Source organism: Apostichopus japonicus, chromosome 3 (genome assembly GCF_037975245.1).
Source record: "Apostichopus japonicus isolate 1M-3 chromosome 3, ASM3797524v1, whole genome shotgun sequence".
Lineage (NCBI taxonomy): Eukaryota > Metazoa > Echinodermata > Holothuroidea > Aspidochirotida > Stichopodidae > Apostichopus > Apostichopus japonicus.
The window spans coordinates 22853753-22875670 of NC_092563.1; the positions used below are offsets into that span (position 1 = coordinate 22853753).

General features: G+C 35.6%; 2 protein-coding genes across 9 annotated transcripts in view; one reads left to right on the forward strand and one right to left on the reverse strand.

Moving 5' to 3' along the window:
* LOC139965467 (uncharacterized) overlaps positions 1–15004 on the forward strand; it is a 67057-nt gene extending 52053 nt beyond the window's left edge. For 2 of the 3 annotated variants that reach the window (XM_071967837.1, XM_071967838.1), the window contains exons 15-21: positions 787–1039; positions 1785–1943; positions 2114–2246; positions 3472–3580; positions 5016–5143; positions 7676–7922; positions 9601–15004. In XM_071967837.1, the coding sequence (XP_071823938.1) occupies positions 787–1039; positions 1785–1943; positions 2114–2246; positions 3472–3580; positions 5016–5143; positions 7676–7922; positions 9601–11306 (2735 nt within the window). In that variant the 3' untranslated portion in view covers positions 11307–15004. The remainder of the gene's footprint in view (positions 1–786; positions 1040–1784; positions 1944–2113; positions 2247–3471; positions 3581–5015; positions 5144–7675; positions 7923–9600) is intronic. The other variant, XM_071967839.1, reaches the window with a different exon arrangement.
* LOC139965485 (neuralized-like protein 2) lies at positions 14542–21906 on the reverse strand. Of its 6 annotated transcripts, none has more exons than XM_071967898.1 (3): positions 21778–21906; positions 18432–19285; positions 14542–17676 (listed from the first exon to the last, which is right to left on the reverse strand). In XM_071967898.1, the coding sequence occupies exons 2-3, from the start codon at positions 19222–19224 to the stop codon at positions 17558–17560; spliced, it is 912 nt and encodes a 303-aa protein (XP_071823999.1). In that variant the 5' UTR covers positions 19225–19285; positions 21778–21906; the 3' UTR covers positions 14542–17557. The 6 variants fall into 6 exon arrangements, with proteins under 6 accessions (XP_071823999.1, XP_071824000.1, XP_071823996.1 ...); XM_071967899.1 differs by lacking the exon at positions 21778–21906 and adding an exon at positions 21511–21760; XM_071967895.1 differs by lacking the exon at positions 21778–21906 and adding an exon at positions 21467–21760.
* Between the last annotated feature and the right edge of the window lie 12 nt (positions 21907–21918).

The window sequence follows — 21918 nt, forward strand, 5'->3', positions numbered from 1 at the left end:
TATATTTAGCCCAATACAACTGAAATGAATGCCAATGCTTTGTTACTGCTCTTATTAGTGCCTGTTGCTGAAATACCTTGTGACAATGGAATACTCATTAGTACTTTCATAGGATTGTGCATTTACTGAAGGCCAATGGATGATACAATTTACCATTATCTCTCAAGTTCTCCGTGTGTGTACTGTGTAGTTTAAGAATCTACTTATCCAATGGAAGACTACAAAGGAAAACTTGGCAAAGAAAAAGAAAATGTTGTCTTCGAAGATCTGATTAATGTTTATTATTGATCTCTGTGGATCAACACGCACCACTAGTATCTCTATTTCAGGGCCCTAGCTTAGGAAGTGTCTGCTATCTATAGCATCTAACCTGTTAATTAAATACTTGTTATTCATGAAAATACTGTTACAAAGTTTGAATTGTCTGCGCTGCCGTATTTGCTGCCGTATGCACTGTTTTGTTACGCATTTTACAGGAAGATTTTCGTGATGCCCAGTTCTCAGTTTTTCAGTAATGTACGGGACCGGCTGTAAAAACCTATTTTAGTAACAAGACCGTAGAACCATGCAAACTGACAAGCTTGCATGAATCATAATAAAGTCTTATTCACCGTTATGTTTCAATGGGAAGTCCTATTTGTCCTATGTCTAGGCATCAATTAGTTCAAAATGTTATATACATCCCTCTAAATCATGTTACAACATTCCACATATAAAAATTATTCTGGTTTAGTGGGCCTTGATTTTTGAAGTTTTATAAAGCAGCAATTGTGTTTTTCTCATTAGATTTTGGTGGCAAGGACTGTGAACCAGTTGAAGGTCAGGTTGAACCTCCAAAGAATGTTGAACTTTATCAGGTTGGAATGTTCAAAGGTATCCAAGGAGACCACAACTCCTGCTATATGGATGTCACTCTCTTCAGTATGTTTGCATACAACAGTGTCTTTGATGCAATTTTGTTGTATGATGAATCTACCAAAGAGGATATTTTAGAGATCAAGAATGTTCTTCGGAGAACAATTGTAAATCCTCTGAGAAGGTTTGTAGCTGGATATCATTAACCAATACATTACGTTTAAGAACTGTGTGTGTCAGGTTTTTTAACCACTAATTAAAAAACTGTGGCAAGTATTATCAATCCTGGATGTTATATCCAATTAAATTGAATCATAAAGTCGTTAGGAAGTCTGTTTAATTTTAGAAAGTTTGTTATCACAAGGTCTTCCCATTTAGTACATATCACATAGAGATAGCAACTGGAAAATCTTCAAAGTGTTTGGCTAATACCAGCTTTGCTGTAAGAGCCTATGTATCTATTTGTCTGTCTGTTTATCCATCCTTCCAGCTGCCTTGTACTTGAAAGAATTACTTTTATAGAATGATTAATAGATTTGCATGACCTTGGACACAATAAACTTTGCATGGTGGGTCATTAGAGTTGTTGGGGAATTTGTGATCATGTAGGGATCACAATAGGACATCGTTTGTAAAGCTACTAAAGCATTTCAAAGCAGATAATTATCATGTTGTAACTTGTCCGTCAAAACAGGACTAAACTATTGTTTATCAGATATTACCTGAACATGTTTATAAGCAAAATGCCCCATACAAACACTCGACGGCAAAGACTGCTTACAATTTGGTATGGAAATGAAAAGAAAAAATATCACTTGATTGCCTAAATCAATGATAAGCAGTTTAATTAGTTAACTTTTATCCTTTTATCAGTCTTTAGTTGAAATTTTTATTCAAGTCTGTTTCTATTCCTTTCTATTTGACAATAGCATTGGCTATGTCAGAGCTGATTATGTGCTGCATTTCCGTGACATGTTGAGTGGTCTTAGTAGCATGAAAGGTTTACGGACAGAAGAGAAAGATCCAGAAGAGTTCATACATGCGCTGCTTCAGGAGCTACTCAACGCGAAACCTTTCCTACAGATCAGGTATGTAGTATTGTATCACCTGTTTGCACCTGTTAGATCCATTAGAAATTATTATTTGAGTCTTAAAAGAAGGGAAGGGAACTTTGATAACTGCCAGAAGCTATATCATCTTAAAACAGAAATATCGAAACGTGATTTTTATATTTATTGTTTTACCTCCTTTTCCACAGTCAAGGCCAAAATGATACCATGGAATCCTTTGTGTATCAGATATTTCTGGACAAGAAAGATAATCTAGACACATCGACGGTGTCCGATCTGCTCCACTTGTCATTCCTACAGTCTGACTTGAAGTTAGCTAAGGTGATTTTTTGACTATTGTACTCTCTAAGCATTTTATGCTTGATTGTGGTGCATAGTGTATGGTGTTAAGTACCTCCACTCCTGGACTTGAATTGTGATCTAGTGAATGAAATCACTTTTGGGCTACTTATATGTATTTGATGCTTGTAAAACAAGTAATAAAATGTTTCAAGCTTGTACTTTAATTGTATATACAATTATGAGACCAACAATTTTCAATACATTCTTCCTGACATTTATCGATTTTTGTTCAAGTTAGGTTGAAAGATATACTGTGAAACAGACATTTCACCTCAATGTCTAATCCTTAAAATTAAAATCTTAATATATGTGCTAGTTGTGAAATATATGATGCAAAAGATCATTGTTGTTAAAGATCTTCAATATTTTTCAATGAAATTGTGTAAACCCTTAGTGATCATTTAGGAATCTCAGGTATAAGGTTCAGCTACATTCCTTTTCGGAATGTTTTCTGACGCTAAAAGCTTAAATGCAGTTTAGCAGATTTGATTGAAAATTTGTCAAAGAAGCTTTCTGATTGGTTGACGACCACACGTGTGTAAGTTGCTGAACGAACAGTGGGCAACATTGCATTGGTTAAATGTGCTGGTTATTATTGTTCAAAAAAGAAATTTGTTAGCTCGAATATGTCACACTTTGTGTGAAGAGGAATGTGCAGATAGTTTGCCCAGAAGTTTCCGTCAGTGATTTCTCATAATGAATTCTCAGTGATCTCAGAGGCTGCAGTGGTAGAATCTATATGACAGCACTCCCCTCTGTTTGGTTTGGGCATTTTAATAATAAATTACATCTATATAGTGCATAATACAGCGTTTCAAAGCGCTTTACAAAGGTTGCTGAAGAACCCCATGTTCTATATCTTTCTTTGCCAGTATTTTCTGCACAGTATCTATCAACTTGTACTGGGGTCATGATCAGCCTGATTGGCTGTTTTTGAGATTTAAGTAACATTATTATCACTAGAATGATCATAAGAACATGCATATATGTTTAAATCCAAGTCTGTCAAAGTGTACCTATAACTCTATAATTCCAAAGACACTGTTTACATATTTTGCAGTGGCGTCTCTCCTTCTGTAAAAAGGAAGCACTGGATGGAGGGGTTATAATGCACACACATATTTTAACCAACTGATAAAATTGCTCTCGGGCATGGTTACAAGGAAATATTTAATCTAAGACTTGTAATTCTATTTTACTGAAGGTTCCAGAGTGTTTAATCATTCAACTTCCGAGATACGGCAAGAAATACAAGCTATATGATTGGATCATTCCCAGCCTTGAGATGGATATCAATGCACTCATCAGAGACAGTGAGTTAATTGCTTTTTTATATAATGTAAAGTTTTTATCATCATCTCATATTTTTTGGGTCTGCAACAAAGTCTACTGATTGAGCTCACATGCAACAAATGCAATGCAAACAAAAGGTGACCTAATAACGAATCTTGAAGAAAACTGCTAGATTTGTTTTCATCCCTCACCACTAACGCTTCTGAACCCCAATTATTAGTACCCATATCTCTTCCTGATTGTTTGTTGGTATAAAAGACAGCGTATAATTGCTTTCCTGATGACACAAATTGCACTTTCTTGGTTTCGTATGACATGATGTATTGGTTCTGTTCATTGCTATCAAAGGAATTACTTTGGTTTGGTCAGAATTATTTATGTTTGCAACATTTTGAAAATACAAAGTTCTTTCAACTATATTTCTCTTTTTAATGCAATACTTTTTAATACAATACTATCCATAGTGGCATCCTCTTTCTTGACGATGACTTCTTTGTCACCTACCACGTACTGGAGAAAGTAACAATGTCATTAATCCCCACATATTTTATGCTTGTCTGTTGGTCCAAAGACCCTTAAAAACGGAACTTTCATAAAGTTTGAAGGTGCATTTTGTTTTGAATTTACCCCCATCAATGGGTAATATACAAAACCAGTTAAGAAATCATAAGCAATCTTAACAAAGGTGCAATGCATTATTCCACTAAAAGTACACAAGGATCTATAGGCAGAGGTTTACAAATAGAAAACTAATCTTAACCCACGTCAGTACCGATCTATTTCCATGTATAAAACTGAGAGTATTATCAAGCTGTTTCACTGTATATGTGAAAAAAAGTTCTTGCATTGCTGATGAGAAACTGCTTGAATAAAGAATCATTGTGTGATTTAATACCTCTAAGATATGACATTACTATGGCTACTTTATTAAATAACTAAATAAGTATTAAACTACAGTACCTGGCACATTGTCAACTCAAAGGAATAATTTAGTGCACACATATTGTTCTACCGATTTTTCAGGCTTTTGAAACTTATTTCTCATAAACTACTGAAAATAGTATGTTTCTGTGAATAAAAACTGCTATGAATCTTTTCATATATGTACCAAGTTTGCTCATTTTGCATAGCATTTAGCTATTCCATACAGAATACATTTGCTGAGGCTCCTAGTTAATGGCAATTTGATACATTATTCACAAATGTTGAGCACTAATCTCTCTCACTTTGGAGCGTAACTGTGAAACGTTTTCCTGTTCTTCTTGGGACTCCCTAATAGCTGTCCATATGTTTAATCAAAGCCTTCTCCTTCAGCTGTATAAATGTCTTCCCCAAATTTCTTTACTGCTCTGTGTTTAACATGATAAAATGTATAACAATGATTGATGTAATAATAATGGGTTTTTTGATCATTGTTGGTCTGAACTACAAAAATAAATTAATTTTGCTTTACAGGTCCCCGACAGTGTAGCGACTGTGGTAAACTTGCCTTTATAGAATGTAAGGACTGCACACCTGTGGCAACAGATGAAGACAGAGATGTCATTCAAAGCTTCTGTAGAGATTGCTACCTTGCAAGACATGTAAGATATCAATATATGAATTACCTACAAAGTTAGTCTAAAAACCAATATTATCGTTCTTTGAAATGTATTAAACTTTGATATATCCATGCTTCATAATACAATACATTAAGTTCCTTATAATGCATGGGCAATCAGTTTGTACCTCCCCTGCCCGATTGCATTTCCCTAAGCTTCCCATTCAAGTACTCTGCAGTTATTCCTGTGGTAATATGTGCAAAGGAAAGCATGTGTATTAGCAACTGGGAACATGATAACCAAGAGAAGGCAATCTCGAATGTAAGAATCATCAAGCGCAAATATTATAAATAATTAAAATTTCAGGTGAAATTGTTAAACCTTGACCTGGCTTGTGGATGCTTATTTTTGTAGTATACTATAGTAGATGAGTATGTAATACCACGTACTATGTATAATGTGTGGTATAGTTTTGGTAGAGGTGCCAAAAAACGATGACAAGAGGTTTTACTTTGTGATATATACATATTTGTTGGTTCAGGATTGGTGTTCGACCGATTGTATAACAATCGGTTTTACCGATTACCGATTAATTCCTGTGACAATCGGCCGATTGCCGATTTCCGATTATTTCAAAATTTTTGTGGAACTGGCCTAATGTATGATTTAGTGTTATGCATGATTACCAACTTCTAGGCCAATACAATCAAAGATGTAAATGAACGACTTAACTTTTCACAGTAAAAGATTAGTGGAGCAAGTGAAGAACACTGTTATACATACATAGGGCGATGTACGATTATAACGAGGAGTAGCAATATTGCAATCCCGCCACAACACAGGTACAGACTACAGAAGGGGGAAAATAGTAGCCATTAGCTACGAAATGAAAAACAAAAAAGTTAGGGACAGCTTTAACAACTGCTATTAGAACCATTATCAGTGTTGCAACTCCAACGTAACTAAAGTAAAAAGTTTATCGCAGGTAAATAAAATATTTGTTATTTCGTTAGCTGATATTGAAATATATAATTTGATATGAAAAATAATGTGCAGGCCTATGACTAGTAAGAGTAAGTTGGCCTGACGTTTCGATCCTAGCAGGATCGAAATGTAACGCCACATTACTTATAACCTATTCTTACACAGGCTCTTTAGTGGATAAGCAGTTTGCTAACAATTTTATTTTATTATCAAAAATTAAACAATCCCAAACGTTTGCATCAAATTTTCAATGATTACCATCTGCGCGGTATAACTTCCCATCGAACAAACGTTGTTTCCAAAGATCATACACAGTAAGTCAATGGCGCTTCTCCATTGACTTAACTACATGTGGGAGAATTCGCACACTTAAGTCCCATTGTCTTTGTCGCGTCGTGTCACTGGAAATCAGACTTGCTTTTAGTCGGTTGCGGTAAGGAGTTTGGTTACTGTTAGCACATATAGCACACTCGGCATTGGAAGAAAGTTGCTTGGGGTTTTTCGCAAAAGTATGCGTAAGAATGTTTGCCTTATCACAAAATACTGTAATGCAGTAGAACTACTGAGGACTGTCGCCAAACGTGTTTAGGGATTTTTAGGAGTATTTGGAGCCTTGATTTCATCATTTTATGTCATTTGTAAAATCTTGGGCGCATTTACAAACTTAACAGTTCTGAAGCTCAGCCGTTCTTCAGCCAGACTAGCCTAATGTACGTAGATCTCACAATGAACAAAACCTAATGTTATTGTCTTCACTTTCCAGTTTTCACCTAGGGTGAAATGGCCAAAGTGGTTCAAAAGTATATTGATTTGGTGTTTTTACTTAGTATAGACAATTAATCTTTCTTTATCAATCGTTTAACATGATGACAGGTGGTTTTGTTAGATGTAACAATCGAAGCAAAAAAAATATGTTGTCCCCCTAAGCTTATTGCGGGTCTACTGTATGTTGATACGCGGGTGTACTGCATAATGTTAACTGCCATTATTGGATCGTGCATCGAACAGCATTTGTACAAACTCGCGTGAGGGACTTGTGGTACCGTTACACGGTAGATTAGCGAACCTTCTCCGGCTATGAATAGCATCGAATCGAAATATCAATTTTTTTCTCCTGTTGTGGTTGTGGTGTATCAAAAGCGCGGAAAAATACAATCCTTTATGTGGAACGTAATAATCGGTTCCAAATAATCGGAAGCGCAATGGATATTGCCGTTGCCGATTATTTACCGATTGTCGGATAATCGGCCCGATGCCGATTGTCTAACCGATTATCGGTCGAACACTATTCAGGATAATAAAAATAACACACAGGGCAGTGTGATATTTAATGTATGATACCGCATGGTTCGGTCGGATTTTAATAAATTTATATAACGCTGGCAGAGGTCTGGGTAATCATTTAATGTTGTATTTGTTGCTGCAGAAGCTCCTCAATGTGTTCTCCCAAAATGGGTATAAGATGTTGCTTATTTGTTGGTGAATTAGAAGATAACCTTGTACGGACGATATGTTTATTACCAGTGTCCACTTGAGTGTTCCATTTAAATTCAGTATCAGTTTATGGTCTTTGTATTTTATTTGTTGTAGAAAAGAAAGAGACATAGAATTACAAACCTGTCTGTACCTCTTGAAGTTACCAAGATGTTTCAAGAGATAGCAGAAAAGGTTGAAGAAGATGAGATTGCAGAAAAGACTCAGCATCTTTATCCAAAACACAGAATGGAGTTGTTTTCTGTCGTCTGCATCGAAACAAGTCACTACGTGGCCTTTGTAAAGACTGGTAGTGGAGATGGTGAACAGTGGGTGTTCTTTGATAGCATGGCTGACAGACAAGGTAGGTTTTTAAGTCACAACTACCTCTCTGGTGGTAGGAATATCAAGACAGATATTTTTAATCTTCATCAAAAGTTTTCTGCTTTTGCAGAACTTACTACAACAGCGTTCCCTAAATGTGTTGGTCCATGAACCTGGATCTTCCATATGGAACCACCACTCCTCTATATCAATGCTTGGAATGCATCAAGCTAGGTGGGACAGGGTAATTGATGTAAAAAATATTACTAAATGGATGTTCATCAGCAAACTCAAAAGCTAGATAAACTTTGCAACATCTGAAGAACTCCCCGACTCACCGAAACAATTTTTGACCTCATTTGTTTTTCACACCCATTAGCTTTCAGCTGTCAATCCACAGGTTTGGCTGATTGTAATCACTGGACTCAATTTTTATTTGAGTCACTTGATTTTAGTTCAAAGAAAATCACTGTTTCGCAATCAATATAAAACAAAGAAAAGCAACTTTGCTAAATTGGTAAGTGGGACAGCTTATTGAAGTGACTGCTGTATGATGCATGTATCATAATATCTGTTAAAGAAAAGTGAATGATAACAAAATTCCACTTTCTTGAAAAAACATGGCACTTAAATCAGATACAAAATATCACTTTTTGTTTTTATCTTGAAGTAAACGACACATCGCTTTATACAAAACATAAGTCTATGAGAATACTGCAGTTTTTATTAACTAGTTGAATTCATCAGCTCATATCGGGATTACTCTTTGTTAATCCTCACCCCTCTACTCTTTTTTATACAGAATTCCAGGTAATACCACTCACCCTATCAATGTTCTTTTTTTTTATAATTCCTCACCGGAGGCAAAAGGAATAATAAGTGATGACATATGCTTGTGTATGTGACACCTGCTTCTAAACAGGGTAACTCAAAAACTTCATGGTGGATTAACTTCACAGTTGGTATGCGCATCTGTTGTATTGAGTACAAGAATCCTTTTCTCTACTGTGAAGGACAAAGGTCATTTTGAGTTCAACAGCTAATAGTCTAATAACTTTGTTAAGATGATATAGATCATCTCTTTTGAAATTCATACTTGGTATGTAGATCCGGCTTGGTGATTAAAAAAGAACTCTATTGAGGTCAAAGGTCAACAGGTATCGCATTCTCAAATCCTTTGTGAACATGTTTTCTCCAAAATTAAAGCTACAATCAATCTGTGAGTTCTCATGCTATGATTTTCTGTTGGTGAACATAGTTTGTTTAACTTCAATTTAGTTTAGTTTTGTGAAGGGATAGATATACAATAGATTTCAGTTAATCTTCCAACAATACACAGCCAGCCAGGAAATGAAATCTGCTTCAGATGAATTGATACTCTTCTGTTGGATGCTTTAAACACACTGAAATGGCCCTTATCAGTTTTCACACTCAGAGCTTCAAGGGGTCCATGTGTTATATCAAATGGGCTCAAACTTGGACTCAAGTGGTCAACAGGTTATCTTAAATGGAATGGTCTCGAAATTGGCCTTATTCTCTGTAATTTATACTAGATGACTTTGCCTTTGGCAGTAAGTTATGAAAACATTTCACAGTCAATAAATAATAACATTTAACTCTCATTCATTAGTAAAAGTTATTCAAGAGTTGATTGGTGGTTGGTTGATTTGTTAGCTCAAAATTGTTGAAAAAACATATCCATTGGCTTATATTTCTAGGTGATCAACATGGTTACAACATTCCTGAAGTGGTTCATTTGAAGAACTTTAGGCAACAAATGGAGAGTGACAGCCTCAGAAGAGATATGAAAAGACACGATTTTTCAAAATACTTGAAGAGACTGCTATCAGATGCCTACATATGCTTCTATAGACCTGTCAAGAATAGAGCATCTTCCCATATGGACACCAATTCTCAAACCACACATGTTAGAAGTGCACAGGGAAACGGTGGCAGCTATTCAGAAAGTAATCAAAGTATTTTGCAGCCTCCCAACAGCCTCGGTCATACAGACTCAACATACCAAAATACTTTCAATCAAGAACCAACCAGTCAGCAAGTGCCTCAGAAAAGTAGCAGTAACCAAAGGATTGAGCCAGAAGAAAGAAGAGTAATGTCACAGGGATTTGGAGATAGGGCCTTGAGCAGTGGTCAGCAATATGACAACCGTTTGTACGATCAGGTGGCTAATATCAGTACAGATAAAGGTACTCATCAGAATACAAGATATGAAGATGAGATAATTTCTCAAACCACACACGTTAGAAGTGCACAGGGAAACGATGGGCACTATTCAGAAAGCAATCAAAGTATTTTGCAGCCTCCCCACAGCCTCAGTCATACAGACTCCACATACCAAAATACTTTCAATCAAGAACCAACCAGTCAGCAAGTGCCTCAGAAAAGTAGCAGTAACCAAAGGATTGAGCCAGAAGAAAGAAGAGTAATGTCACAGGGATTTGGAGATAGGGCCTTGAGTCATGGGCAGCAACATGACAACCGTTTGTATGGTGCAGGTAAAGTTACTCATCAGAATGCAAGTTGTGCAGATGAGATAACAGATGAAAATCGTATGGATTGGGAATCCAGTGAAAACAGGGGAAAATGTGACAGCAGTCAACAAAGTGGAGGTCCAAGCTACTACAGAACTCCCCAACACAGCCAAAACAGTGGACATTTGAAGGACCATGGCATTGACCAACAATCAAGGAATGACAAAAGCAATCAAAATATTGGACAATTAAGCAACAACAACTCCGACCGAGACAGTTCATATCTCTCCCAAGACACTAGAGTTACAGGTGTAAACCAGTCAGGGAGTAGATCTGTTAACATCAGATCTCAAGGAGTATCAACTGAACATGAATATGAAAATCTTAAAGGTCAAAGGAGCAACAGTGATATGGAAACGTCCCAACAGCAAACATCGACTTATCCAACTTCCACTTATCCTCCCAATCAAAAAGCTAGGAATAAACACCGCAATGAGCAACAAGATGAGAGGTGGACTCGTCAAACCACTCCTGGAAATAGCTTCACCACCATTCAAGACTCCCCTGGATCCTCCACAAACTACAGGAAGACTGCTCCATCACATTCTCAGCGGGATGGGTTTGAAGTTAACATGACTCAAAACATCCATCCCCAATGTGACAGTATGAGTCCACATGCTTCACTCAACAGAGACCAAGCTGGATCTTCTAAGGGAAAGAGCTTGCTAACACCAGATGAGATCACATCAAAAACTTCACAAGGAAATCAAAGTAAGGGTGAAATGAAGAAAAACTCAGAGGATGATAGAAGTGGTAACTCCCAATATTCAGAGTTAAGAATTGACTCCAGTGCAAGTGATGATGTGGATATGAAAAGTTATTATGTCGTACACCTTCATGATACCTCACTTGCAGGACGTACAGATTTCTAAGTAGATTCAATGGTTTCATCGAGATGCATGACTAAATGACTTTGTTGTTATTCCACCCCAAACCCCTGTGAAACAAAATTACCTTTAAGCAGAAAGATTTTAATACTGCAAAAACTGAATGCAGTTGATTTGTGTAGTCTTTTTGGAATGTTGCATTTCATTTGTAGATTTCAAACATTAGAGCATGATATCACTTGGTATGTGACTCCTGAAAGCCAGGCACCTGTAAAAATATTTTCAAATCAATGGATTGCAACAGTTGTGAACCAGCAAGGATTATAGTACTTGTTCAGTTTGGGATCATATCTCTCTCCCTTATGTGCACATATTTAATTTATACTGTTGCAAATGTGGGGGAAAATATCATCACTCAGCAAGTGTATCCCTTCCTTTCCGCATCTTTGTTAACTACTTTGTGGAGTGAACTTTATAGTAAATAATGGATAGAATAAATTCTATTCAGTGTAAGTTTCGTTCTTCTTCTTGTTTCTTCTTCTTCGTTTTTAATTAAATCAAGATCTTTATAATACTTGTAACTTTAATGCTGAAGTTCTCACATTCAAATTATTGATAGGAATCATTTTAATGGCTCCAGTTGAGGGGTAAGATCATGAAATTGTGTAACCTGACTTGCAGAACCCAGCATATAAAGCAAAATGAGTTACAATTTACCACCTTCAAAGAAAAAACGAATACAAAATTGTAGCTAGTGTTAATGATTAAATATGAGTTTCCAATTGTAGACAGTGAATCCATTGGAAGGAATGCCTGTGTGCCTTTGGAATGTGCTGTATTCTAGATGTTACTGTAAATACACTATGACTGGAATTTTACTTTATTCATATTTCCTTCAAGTTCCTCTCAAAAGATAACAAATTGCTTAACATTTTCCAGTTTAGTTCATGAATACATTGTAGCACTTTGTATATGAGCTATTCTTTTTTTCCTTCACAGCAGATTTTATTCTCAAGTTCTTCTTTTGTTCTCAATTTTGTTTAAAGGGATGATTGCTGAAGGAGCAAGATGAGGGGTTAAGTTTTAGAGTTGCATTCATACCCTTATCTTGATGCTTCAACTCTACCATTAAATTAACTGCACAGTTAACTGTATTTGAGTCAATTAAATTATATGTTAGCTGAAAAGGTAACATGAAAGTCATAGTGATAACGTTTGTGGCGTTTACACTATATTTAAATTGTAGGTAAATTTGTGACTTAAGAAAGATAGTTTTGCAGTGGTAAAGAAATAATAGTGCTTACTCAGTGAAGGAATATGTTTTCTTCTTGTTTCCAAGTATTTTTTTATTTTATTTTTTATTTTTAGGAAATGGAACTGACTTGGTGATCTAACCAGTCATACACAAGTTGTGTTATTCTAAATCAGTAACAAGTAGATTTTACATTTCAGCCAGGAATTGTAAGATATCAACAACCTGAAGTTTGAAAAAAAAAAAAAAAAAAAAAAAACCTTTGTTCAACTCCTTTGGAGAGAATTTATGACATATATATCTTTTGAATTGATCAAGGCCTCATTTACAGCAGTAGTCATGTATGTGTCTAGGAAGGATCTCTATTAAAAATTTGTTATTTAAGGCCTTTGTCAGCCTCGTACACCACTTTTGTATATGTAGTACATTTAATAATATCCAAGCATTAAAGAAATCAACAGGTTGGAAGCTATTATAACATTATTAGCATTTCTGGGTTGATGTAAATTACCGTTTAGAAATTCTGAATTAAGTTGTTTTACATAAATAGAAATCTATGAACATGATTCAAACATGTTTACTTCTACTATTGTAGTACAGTACATAAAAGATGTTGGATTTTTTTTTCCTTTCTTGGTTTTGTTTATTTTCCTATGAGGTTATTTCAGCCATGTTTTTTGCATATACTACTATGTTCCATTTCATTACGTTTAGTCATAAGAAAGCTTGCTGTTAGTAGTCATGTGTTATCCTATATCTGTATCAATTTGCGAGAATGGTGCAAGCAAGTAAAAGACAACTGTGTACAGGAAAGCAATATGACAATTTATTTTATTGTGTCAAGGTGCGAATGTTTCAAAGTTGGGTTGACTAATATCAAAGTCAATTTGACTGAAATATAAAAAGATCTGAAAAACAGATGCCGATATTAAGAATGATCATTTATTCAATAGTTTCAATTACCAAGAGCAGTGATTACTTCAAGAAGAATAACATTGTTTAATTTTTTTTACTTTAATGGCCTAAGATTTTGGGGCATATTACTTCTTTCAAATTTCTTGATATATATACACAGTTATTGCAGAAAAGGCTTTACTAATACAGAATGTTTTCTGCCTTGTAATGAATTAAACTGATGCGGCTGTTGTGGTTTATGTATTGCATTTTCCTATTTGCTCTATATATGAGCTTCATCTTGTCATTGATCTGATATTTGAAGATGTAAAAGAGTTACTGCTATTTTGATGCAGATTTTTGTTGTTATATTATCTTTAGTTTTTAAATGAGTTGATGAACACTAACTAGTGTCTGAAAACTACCTTTACGAATCACATGATTACATAGAAGAGGTATTTATGTTTAATGAAACTACCCTATCACTCAGAAAAGGTGATTAAATGACATATAATTGGGGTTTTCTTAGCTATACCTGGTATAATTAATTCTAATTGCTGTTTACTTATATTTGTTTTTCTTCTAATTACTGTGATTTCTTTAGTTTACTCAGTTTATAGTAATGTACAAGAGAGAGAGAAAAAAAGGAAAAAAGTAAAGAGTGTTCAACAGCATCAGTTTTGAAGCCAAAAAAAAGGAAACATTTCATTAAGCTGCTTTTGAGTGTAGCAAAGGCCAGCGCATTACATATAACTTTAACCCCATTTCTTCTATATACATACTACTTTACATGTTATTGAGTCTGTATGTAGTATTATACTCATCTCATATAACAAGAGGTTTTTCCACTATCCTGCAGCAACGCTTTAGATTTTACCCTCTGACATCATTTTAAGCTTCAATACTATATTAAAGGTAAGAAATCATTTGATCTGTAGAACAAAATAGTTTGTATATTCTATGTACAATGGATACAATTTCTCTTCAGACTATCAAGCAGTCTTACTTATTATAATATGAGACTGTTATGAATGTTTGCTAATATTAGCTTTCTCATCCAAAGCTGAAATTATATTCTGACCAAATTTTTATTGAATTTGATCATCATCATCATCATCCTTTTCTTTCTTCAAATGAAGATTTAAGTCTGTTGTGGCGTTTGATGTATAGCCTACATGTATTGTATTTGGTATGCTATCAGCTCAAATATGGCAAAATTAACACGTCGCAATGTTGGGAATTTATGTAAATGTTGGGAACTTACGTAAAACTGAAGTGATACAATTCTTGAATAACCAAATATTCGTGAGTAAAAATTCATGTTAAACAAAGGTTAAACATATGTTGCGTAGTTACTTCTTTATAACACTATTTGTGACTTAAGTCGATAATCGAAAAATTCCTTTAATAAGTGTAAAAATGCTTCATGAATTGCAGTTTAGAATTCGTCTTTAGAAATGCATCTTATCAACGATTTTAAATTTGTGGTAGCCCACAAAATGGTTGTTTCCTGATTCTTTTTCTTTTCAGCAGATTGTAGCCTGGGTAAAAATTTGCATTCATCATTGGGTGAACTAAATAAATATGTAAACCATCAGATTGAGTGCTGTCATTTATTTTTAATCAATTTGTTTTAATCAATTATTTTTGATCAATTGTAAACTTTGAAACCACAGTTGCCCTCTCATCATTTTTCTTTCTCTCCAAATTTTTTGTTGTTCACCAATCCACCAATAAACATATAGTATACCAATTGGATTTCACAAACTATGTTTATACTACACTATATACAGACAACCAGGTAACTTCAAATATTGACACTTTTTGAAAGGTTGCCAGTGTTGAGGTGAAATGGTTAAAAGCAATGGTCATGTGATCGAAGGATGCAGGTTCCAGTTGGAGGGGGGGGGGGGAGCTCATTATGTCCTTGGGCTAAGCATTTTAATCACAATGCCTCTCTTTACCCAGGTGTATAAATGGAGACCTGTGTAATTTGTAGATACAGTTGAGTGTCCGAGATTGTCTGAAACCTATGAAATGTCTCCCAAGGTTAGAATAGATACATATTGCATATATACTGTAATGCCATGTGGGTGACAGTTGAAGTATTGCACACTTGGATTTGTCGGTGTAACAAGTTATCAGGTACTAATTGTTATACAGTTATGTAAGAATTAAGGCCTTGCATGGCCATGATACAGGACTCTGAACTACTGCAACTTAATTCACATAACTATATTCATCATCTTTATGGTTTCACTCTTGTCAAACACCAAAAGCAGTATATAAGTGTGTTTATTGAAAAATGTCCAACATTATTCAGGATATAATGGGATACACCAACGGAGTAATAATTTTACCCTCTTCTCAGGCTTTTGGCTAAGATCGTGTGTAGAATCTGTTCCCTTTCAAGGGGAATGGTGTTACACACCCGACGATGATCACAGTCTCGATGCAAGGGGACTGGGGTTGAGAGCGGATCAGTCTTTCGGTTGTTTGTGCCCAGGTTCTATCCTGGGTGACTTTTCTTAAAAGTATAATTTTGAAAAAATACGAGATGGAAATCTCTGAAATTAAATTTGTTAAATATTTGAAAGTCATGAAAAATCCTCTTCTAAGATTTAAATCATATCATAGCACAAAGTAGGCTACTGTAGCACTGGTGATGGTCAATATTCCACAGATATTTATAAAGGCATTTCACCACTTCATCTTCTCTGGATTTCAACACAAGGCTAATCTGATAAATATTGTCGCAATGGCTACAAGCTATAATTTTTCTTAGACCTTAATCCAGAACATTGCCACAGAAAACATGCATACAGAAGGAAATGAAAGGAGAAAAAGTCACACTTGGTAAAAGTTGACAATTTATTTCAAGCTCTGAGAATGACAATCTCTCATTTGTTAAATGCAGTATTGCAGGCACCCTAATTTCAGATCCATTCAAGTAATGAAATATGGTACACAACTACACATGCTCTTTCCTTCAAGTACAGATGCTATGCGAGGGCTTCCCTTTAGCCTCTGTAAGACAAGCATTATCCAATGCATCAAAGCTTCAGTGTGCCTCGAGTTTACCTCAATCTAGTAGCATTGATCATATGATCAGCAAACATTGAGGGAATGACTAGATGCCAGAACAAATCTGTCAGTTGCTTTTGAGGAGTTCACTTAGTACATAACACCAGGAAGATGATGTTTAGTAATAAAGAGCAGAGTCTAATTAATGAAGGAATACAACTTTTGCATTATAACTAGTGGGCACAAAATTTCTGTTTAGATCAAATGGTTTGTAACTCTCTACTATATGAGTAGCCATCACGTAGTCACTTTCAAACCTTACAGTACATACTTTCTTACTTTGAATGATAAGTATGGTATTATGGTTTAAAAGTTCATAGGTTGATTAGAACATTCAACGATATGCCACCCATAGCAAAATGTAGATAAATACCAAAGTCGCATTAAGTATGGAGAATATAGATTGATTGCATCTCTTTATTATTTATCTGTTGGACATTATCATCAGATACTCCAGTAGCTAACGAGGATAATTTTATTCAAAAATAAATATGTCGACATCTACATGGGTAATTTCAAGAAATATGATAACAAACTTACAAGAAAACAGAATGCTATTTCATAGAGGCAACCAAAATTGTTTTAAATATACCTTGCCACCATCCCCCCCCCCCCAACTCTCCCACAGCATTATGCTAATGGCAAAGTCAAATAATAGTCGTTTAAACTTCTTCATACATGTACAGCTTTTGTTTGTACAACACTTTTCAGCAGTGAAACATTCAGTAATCAAATTTAACATTATGAACATGTGAATGCTCAAATTGAGAACATTTTACATGTAGCCTTACTGTGTTGATGTGCAGTCTTTGTATTTCTTTCCAAGAGTCCGGGCAAGAAATAAACGTCACTTGGGAGATATATATACTGCACTTCCATCTGACAGGATGTAGATTCCCACATGTTAAAGACTGCGAAGTAGCTAAATACACGAGTCGCTTACCGATGCCATGGTGAGGAGGTACTGATAATATAGGTCAACAAGACAGATACTAGGAAAACTCAGCCATTGAAAATAAATGCAGAGTTACATGTTTGTTGATATTTTGGCTTATAGACTCATTCATCAAGGTTTTTCGTATCTCAAGTATCTTTTTAATCTGGATGGCAGAGGAAGACTGTTGATTTCCTTGTCTGGTATTTGAGCTCTGAGCGCTACACGGCAGCTTTCTTGCAAAGATGGCACTGAAGGAGAAAACGCACAATTGAGAATACATATTCGAAAGAAATAATAGAATACAAACTGGTTAATTTAAATGAAATTTAATTTAATTTAAATGAACCTCAATTTAATGAGCCCTAATTTAGTGAGCCCTAATTTAATGTGAGCCCTAATTTAATGTGAGCCCTAATTTAATGAGCCCTAATTTAATGAGCCCAAATGAACCCTAATTTAATTTAAATGAACCTCCAGACATGAGGTATAAAAGAAAGAAAACAGGATGCCATCAAGGAAAATACAAATAGAGTTTTACTGAAATTAAGAATCTATACAATGTGATTTCATTTGAAGAAATTGAACTGTCTTGGCTTGACATTACACTGTAGATGTATTTTTCAAAGCAGAAATACTGTGTGGACTGGAAAGTGCCACAAATATCACTTTGGAAACAAATGATTAACTGCCACGTAAAAGGGAAATTAGGAACAAATGTTGTCAGAATTACAAGAAAAATTATTCAAGTAATCAGCTGAGCAACAGGAAACCGACTGGGGGAAGTGGGAATTGAAGTGGGAACAGAATGAATGCAACGTGCCGCATTCTGTAAAGCACTCATATAACATAATAAAGCATTGATATCATGACATAATAAAGCATTGATATAATGACATTATAAAGCATTGTCAGAACTGTCAAAAGCATTTTATATCTCTGTAATGTAATACCCGTTAAATGCTCTAGAAATGAAACACGTATTGAGATTAAGTGTAGGACTTACAATGGTTAACTTGCACTATCCTGACTTGTTTCGATGTGCCGTAGACGTCTACCGTAGCGTAAAATGGTTGATCTATTTCAGCGCCATCCATCCTGGTCGCTCCTTGATCTTCACCGTTGATGAGAAGATGCATGAAGCATTCCTTCTCCATTGTTTCGAGGTTGTCTCTAATATCATATGTGACACCGATTCTACTACCGACAGAGGTGGCAAACATTTTCTGACTGGCAAGCTCATCGTCACTACTATTGCAATCCACCACAATCGGTATTAAGTCTGGGCTCACTAGGAAATGCAAAGGGAGAACATTCCTCCCGATCCGAACCACGTTACCGCACCTTTCGATGAAGGCGTCGGATTCACCGGTGCCTTCAGATCTGCCAGCCGGACTCTGTTCTTTATTGCGGTATTTGGTTACGGCGAATATCCATGCTTTTCCTAAATTAGTTAAATCCGGCATTGAATACTGTGGTATAGGAATATACCTTTCGTCTTGAGTCTGTTGACTCTCTGATGAGAATTCGATCAGCTGGGGTACCCCGTCATACATGGTGCTCCCTACTCTAATCGGTACCATTCGAGATGGTCGGTGCTGTGTCAGTCCACATCGCAAATGTCCGCTCCATCCAAATTCCTGTTCCTCGATTTCTACCATAAATATTTCACCTGGCTGCAGTTTGGTCTGGCTGAAGGTTATTGCATTTGCGAAGCTGTTTGAGCGTCGGGCTACCTGGCGGTCATGTAAAAGTTTGACGTTGACTCCATGATTTTTATGAAACCGAAACATAGGCATGGCGTATGTCAGGAGCCCAAAGAATTCATTCTATTGTAAAGTTACTGGTTCCTTGTAGAAGCTGTTGGTAAAAAAATGGATAATTACTGATAACAACAGATGGACTTGATTTACTTGATACTAAAATGTTACAAATTTTGTTATGACTTCTAAACAGTATGATATTAATAGAGACAGTATTTTTGCACTCTTGCAACTTCCAATTCACCAAATTACACTGTTTGATTTATTCTGTATACAGGCAGGCTTTAATCTGGAGGTCAGAAGAAGGTTGCCATCTAGCCAAATGGCTTACTTGTTAACTTGCTATGACCTCTGAAATATTACATTTCAATAGAAATAGTATCACAAGCTATGTAGTTACCAATCAGTAATCAAATAAACCTGTTAACCAGAACAGCAACTTTTAATCTGAAGGTCAAAAGGCCATCCTTTTAAGTGAAATGTTTATGATATTTACTCAGTGTTCAATACTGTTGAATTGGCAGGGCAGACCTACTGTATTGTTAGATGATACTCAAGCAACCTTTAGGAACAAACAGGTAAACCAAATATTGGCACATATTGCATTGCATTTTATAATGACTCTTCCAAAACAGAAATTCACTGCCTTTTAAATTAATTTTCCATGACATCAACTTGCCAAATAAGAATGTTTTTGGCCACCCCTATCGCTTTAAACTTTGGGCCCTAAAAAGTTATCATTTTTTGGATACTCAACTACAGTGGGCCCAGATGGGACACTGAATTAGCAATGAAATAGATCATTAAGTTCATTTAAGTCCCAATTTTGTTAGGACTTATTATCTCAAAACAAAATACCACATGTTATATTTTGCATGAATTCTTTTATACTTTTGATCTTGAAATTGTAACTGCCTCCTGATAATCTTTCTCCCTACCTCTTGAATGAAATTCTTTCAATAATTTGTGCATATCATTGTTCATTAACTTTACAGTAATTGCAGTAGCTGTACAGTTATGCTGTTAATTACTATTAAATAATTATTATTATTTATTTAATAAATATTATTAAATAATTATTATAAAACTATTGCATATATATCCTGTTATTATTCTCACCCTCATTCGGAAAGTGTCTACTACTGTACTGTGACTGAGGGTGAACAAACGAATGCTACTCTTGCCTGCGTTGACTTTTCCTAACATTCCTTTATTTAATTGTGTTCTAGTTCAATGAGGGTAAAATCAGCATTCTATGCCTAATTTGAGGCATAATGTTGACCACCAAGTATTGGATTTGACCTGCCCACTCTGTGTAGATATAAGGTCTGTAGTCCTGCATCTCCCATGGTGGTAGTATAATTGTTGTATGGTTAGCATTCATAAGCCAAGCATTCATATGCCATAGCATTCATAAGCCAAGTAAATTACAATATTATGACTATCATATCAATTACAAAGTGGCTATTGTTACGACTAGTCGTAAGAATAATTTCCGACTACGCATGCGCAGTTGCTATTTTCATGACCAGGCGTACTATTTTTACGACGAGGAGTAACAATAATTTCCGGTTAGGGTTATGGTAAGGGTTAGGATCGAGGTTTAGGGTTATGTTTAGGGTTAGGGTTACCCCTACTACATGCGCAGTTGCTTTATTTACTTTACTACTCTTGAATTTGCCTTTGTCGTAAGAATAGTTTATAAATAATTGTTACGACTCGTCGTAAGAATAGCCACGGCCTATCAATTATCAAGTTCTAACTAAGTAATTACTGTTATAGCCCTACTGGCACTGCCATTAGTACTACTAGCCACTTCGACTCCAGACGTCATTCTCATCTTACATTAGTAAATTTAAGTAGCTTATGCCTAATTAATATTATTTGTCCTAACTGTTGTTGTGTTAGACACTAGCTTAGTTGGAGTTGGACCTATAGGGCTATGCATAGACATTTTTGGCCGAGGCTTGGTCAAATGTACTATTGAGAACCTCTGATCTGGGAAGTAACTGTGTGTTCGTAACATACACCGCAATACATATTTAGAATGTTTAAAACTATTTCTTAAAAGGAACTGTAAGGTACTGTGACTGAACAAGATACTGTAACGTTAGGCCTAACGGTAACGTTACTCTTACAATACAAGTTACAGCTGACTGTAAAACATATCTCCGATTCCTAACTGCACCCAAGCCTAGCCTACCATCGTAAACTTGTTATGAATATGACAAATAATGATCAAAGTAAGGCAACACGACAATGTTATTTCACTACCAGCGGTTTTCCACACACAGTCGCTTTGTTTTTAATTAGTTGGTTTACTTAATATCTTGCTGTTAGTTTACTTCATTTTAGGACTACAATCGGTTCGCGGATCCCGTTGTCGTTCCGACTTGTACTTGTGTACTAAATACAGGCTTGTGATTACAAGACCTTAGAGATAACGCTACAGTGTGTGCTATAGGCCAGTTGCATACAGCCTATACGCGTAGTATTTGTAAAAAAAAATCTGTACAGACAACTGGTTAATTAAGACAAAACGTTCTAATTATGGCGGACATTCAATGTGTGAAAAAAATCTGATTTAACCTGCGGTCTCGTAAACGAGAGGCAATAGAATGGGAAGGTGAGTTATCTTTGATCAATACAGGCAGTCAATATACCAGGCTTTAACTTATTAGGGAACTATTGTGCAGGCGGCTCTGGGCCTTACTGCTGGGACGATAGGTA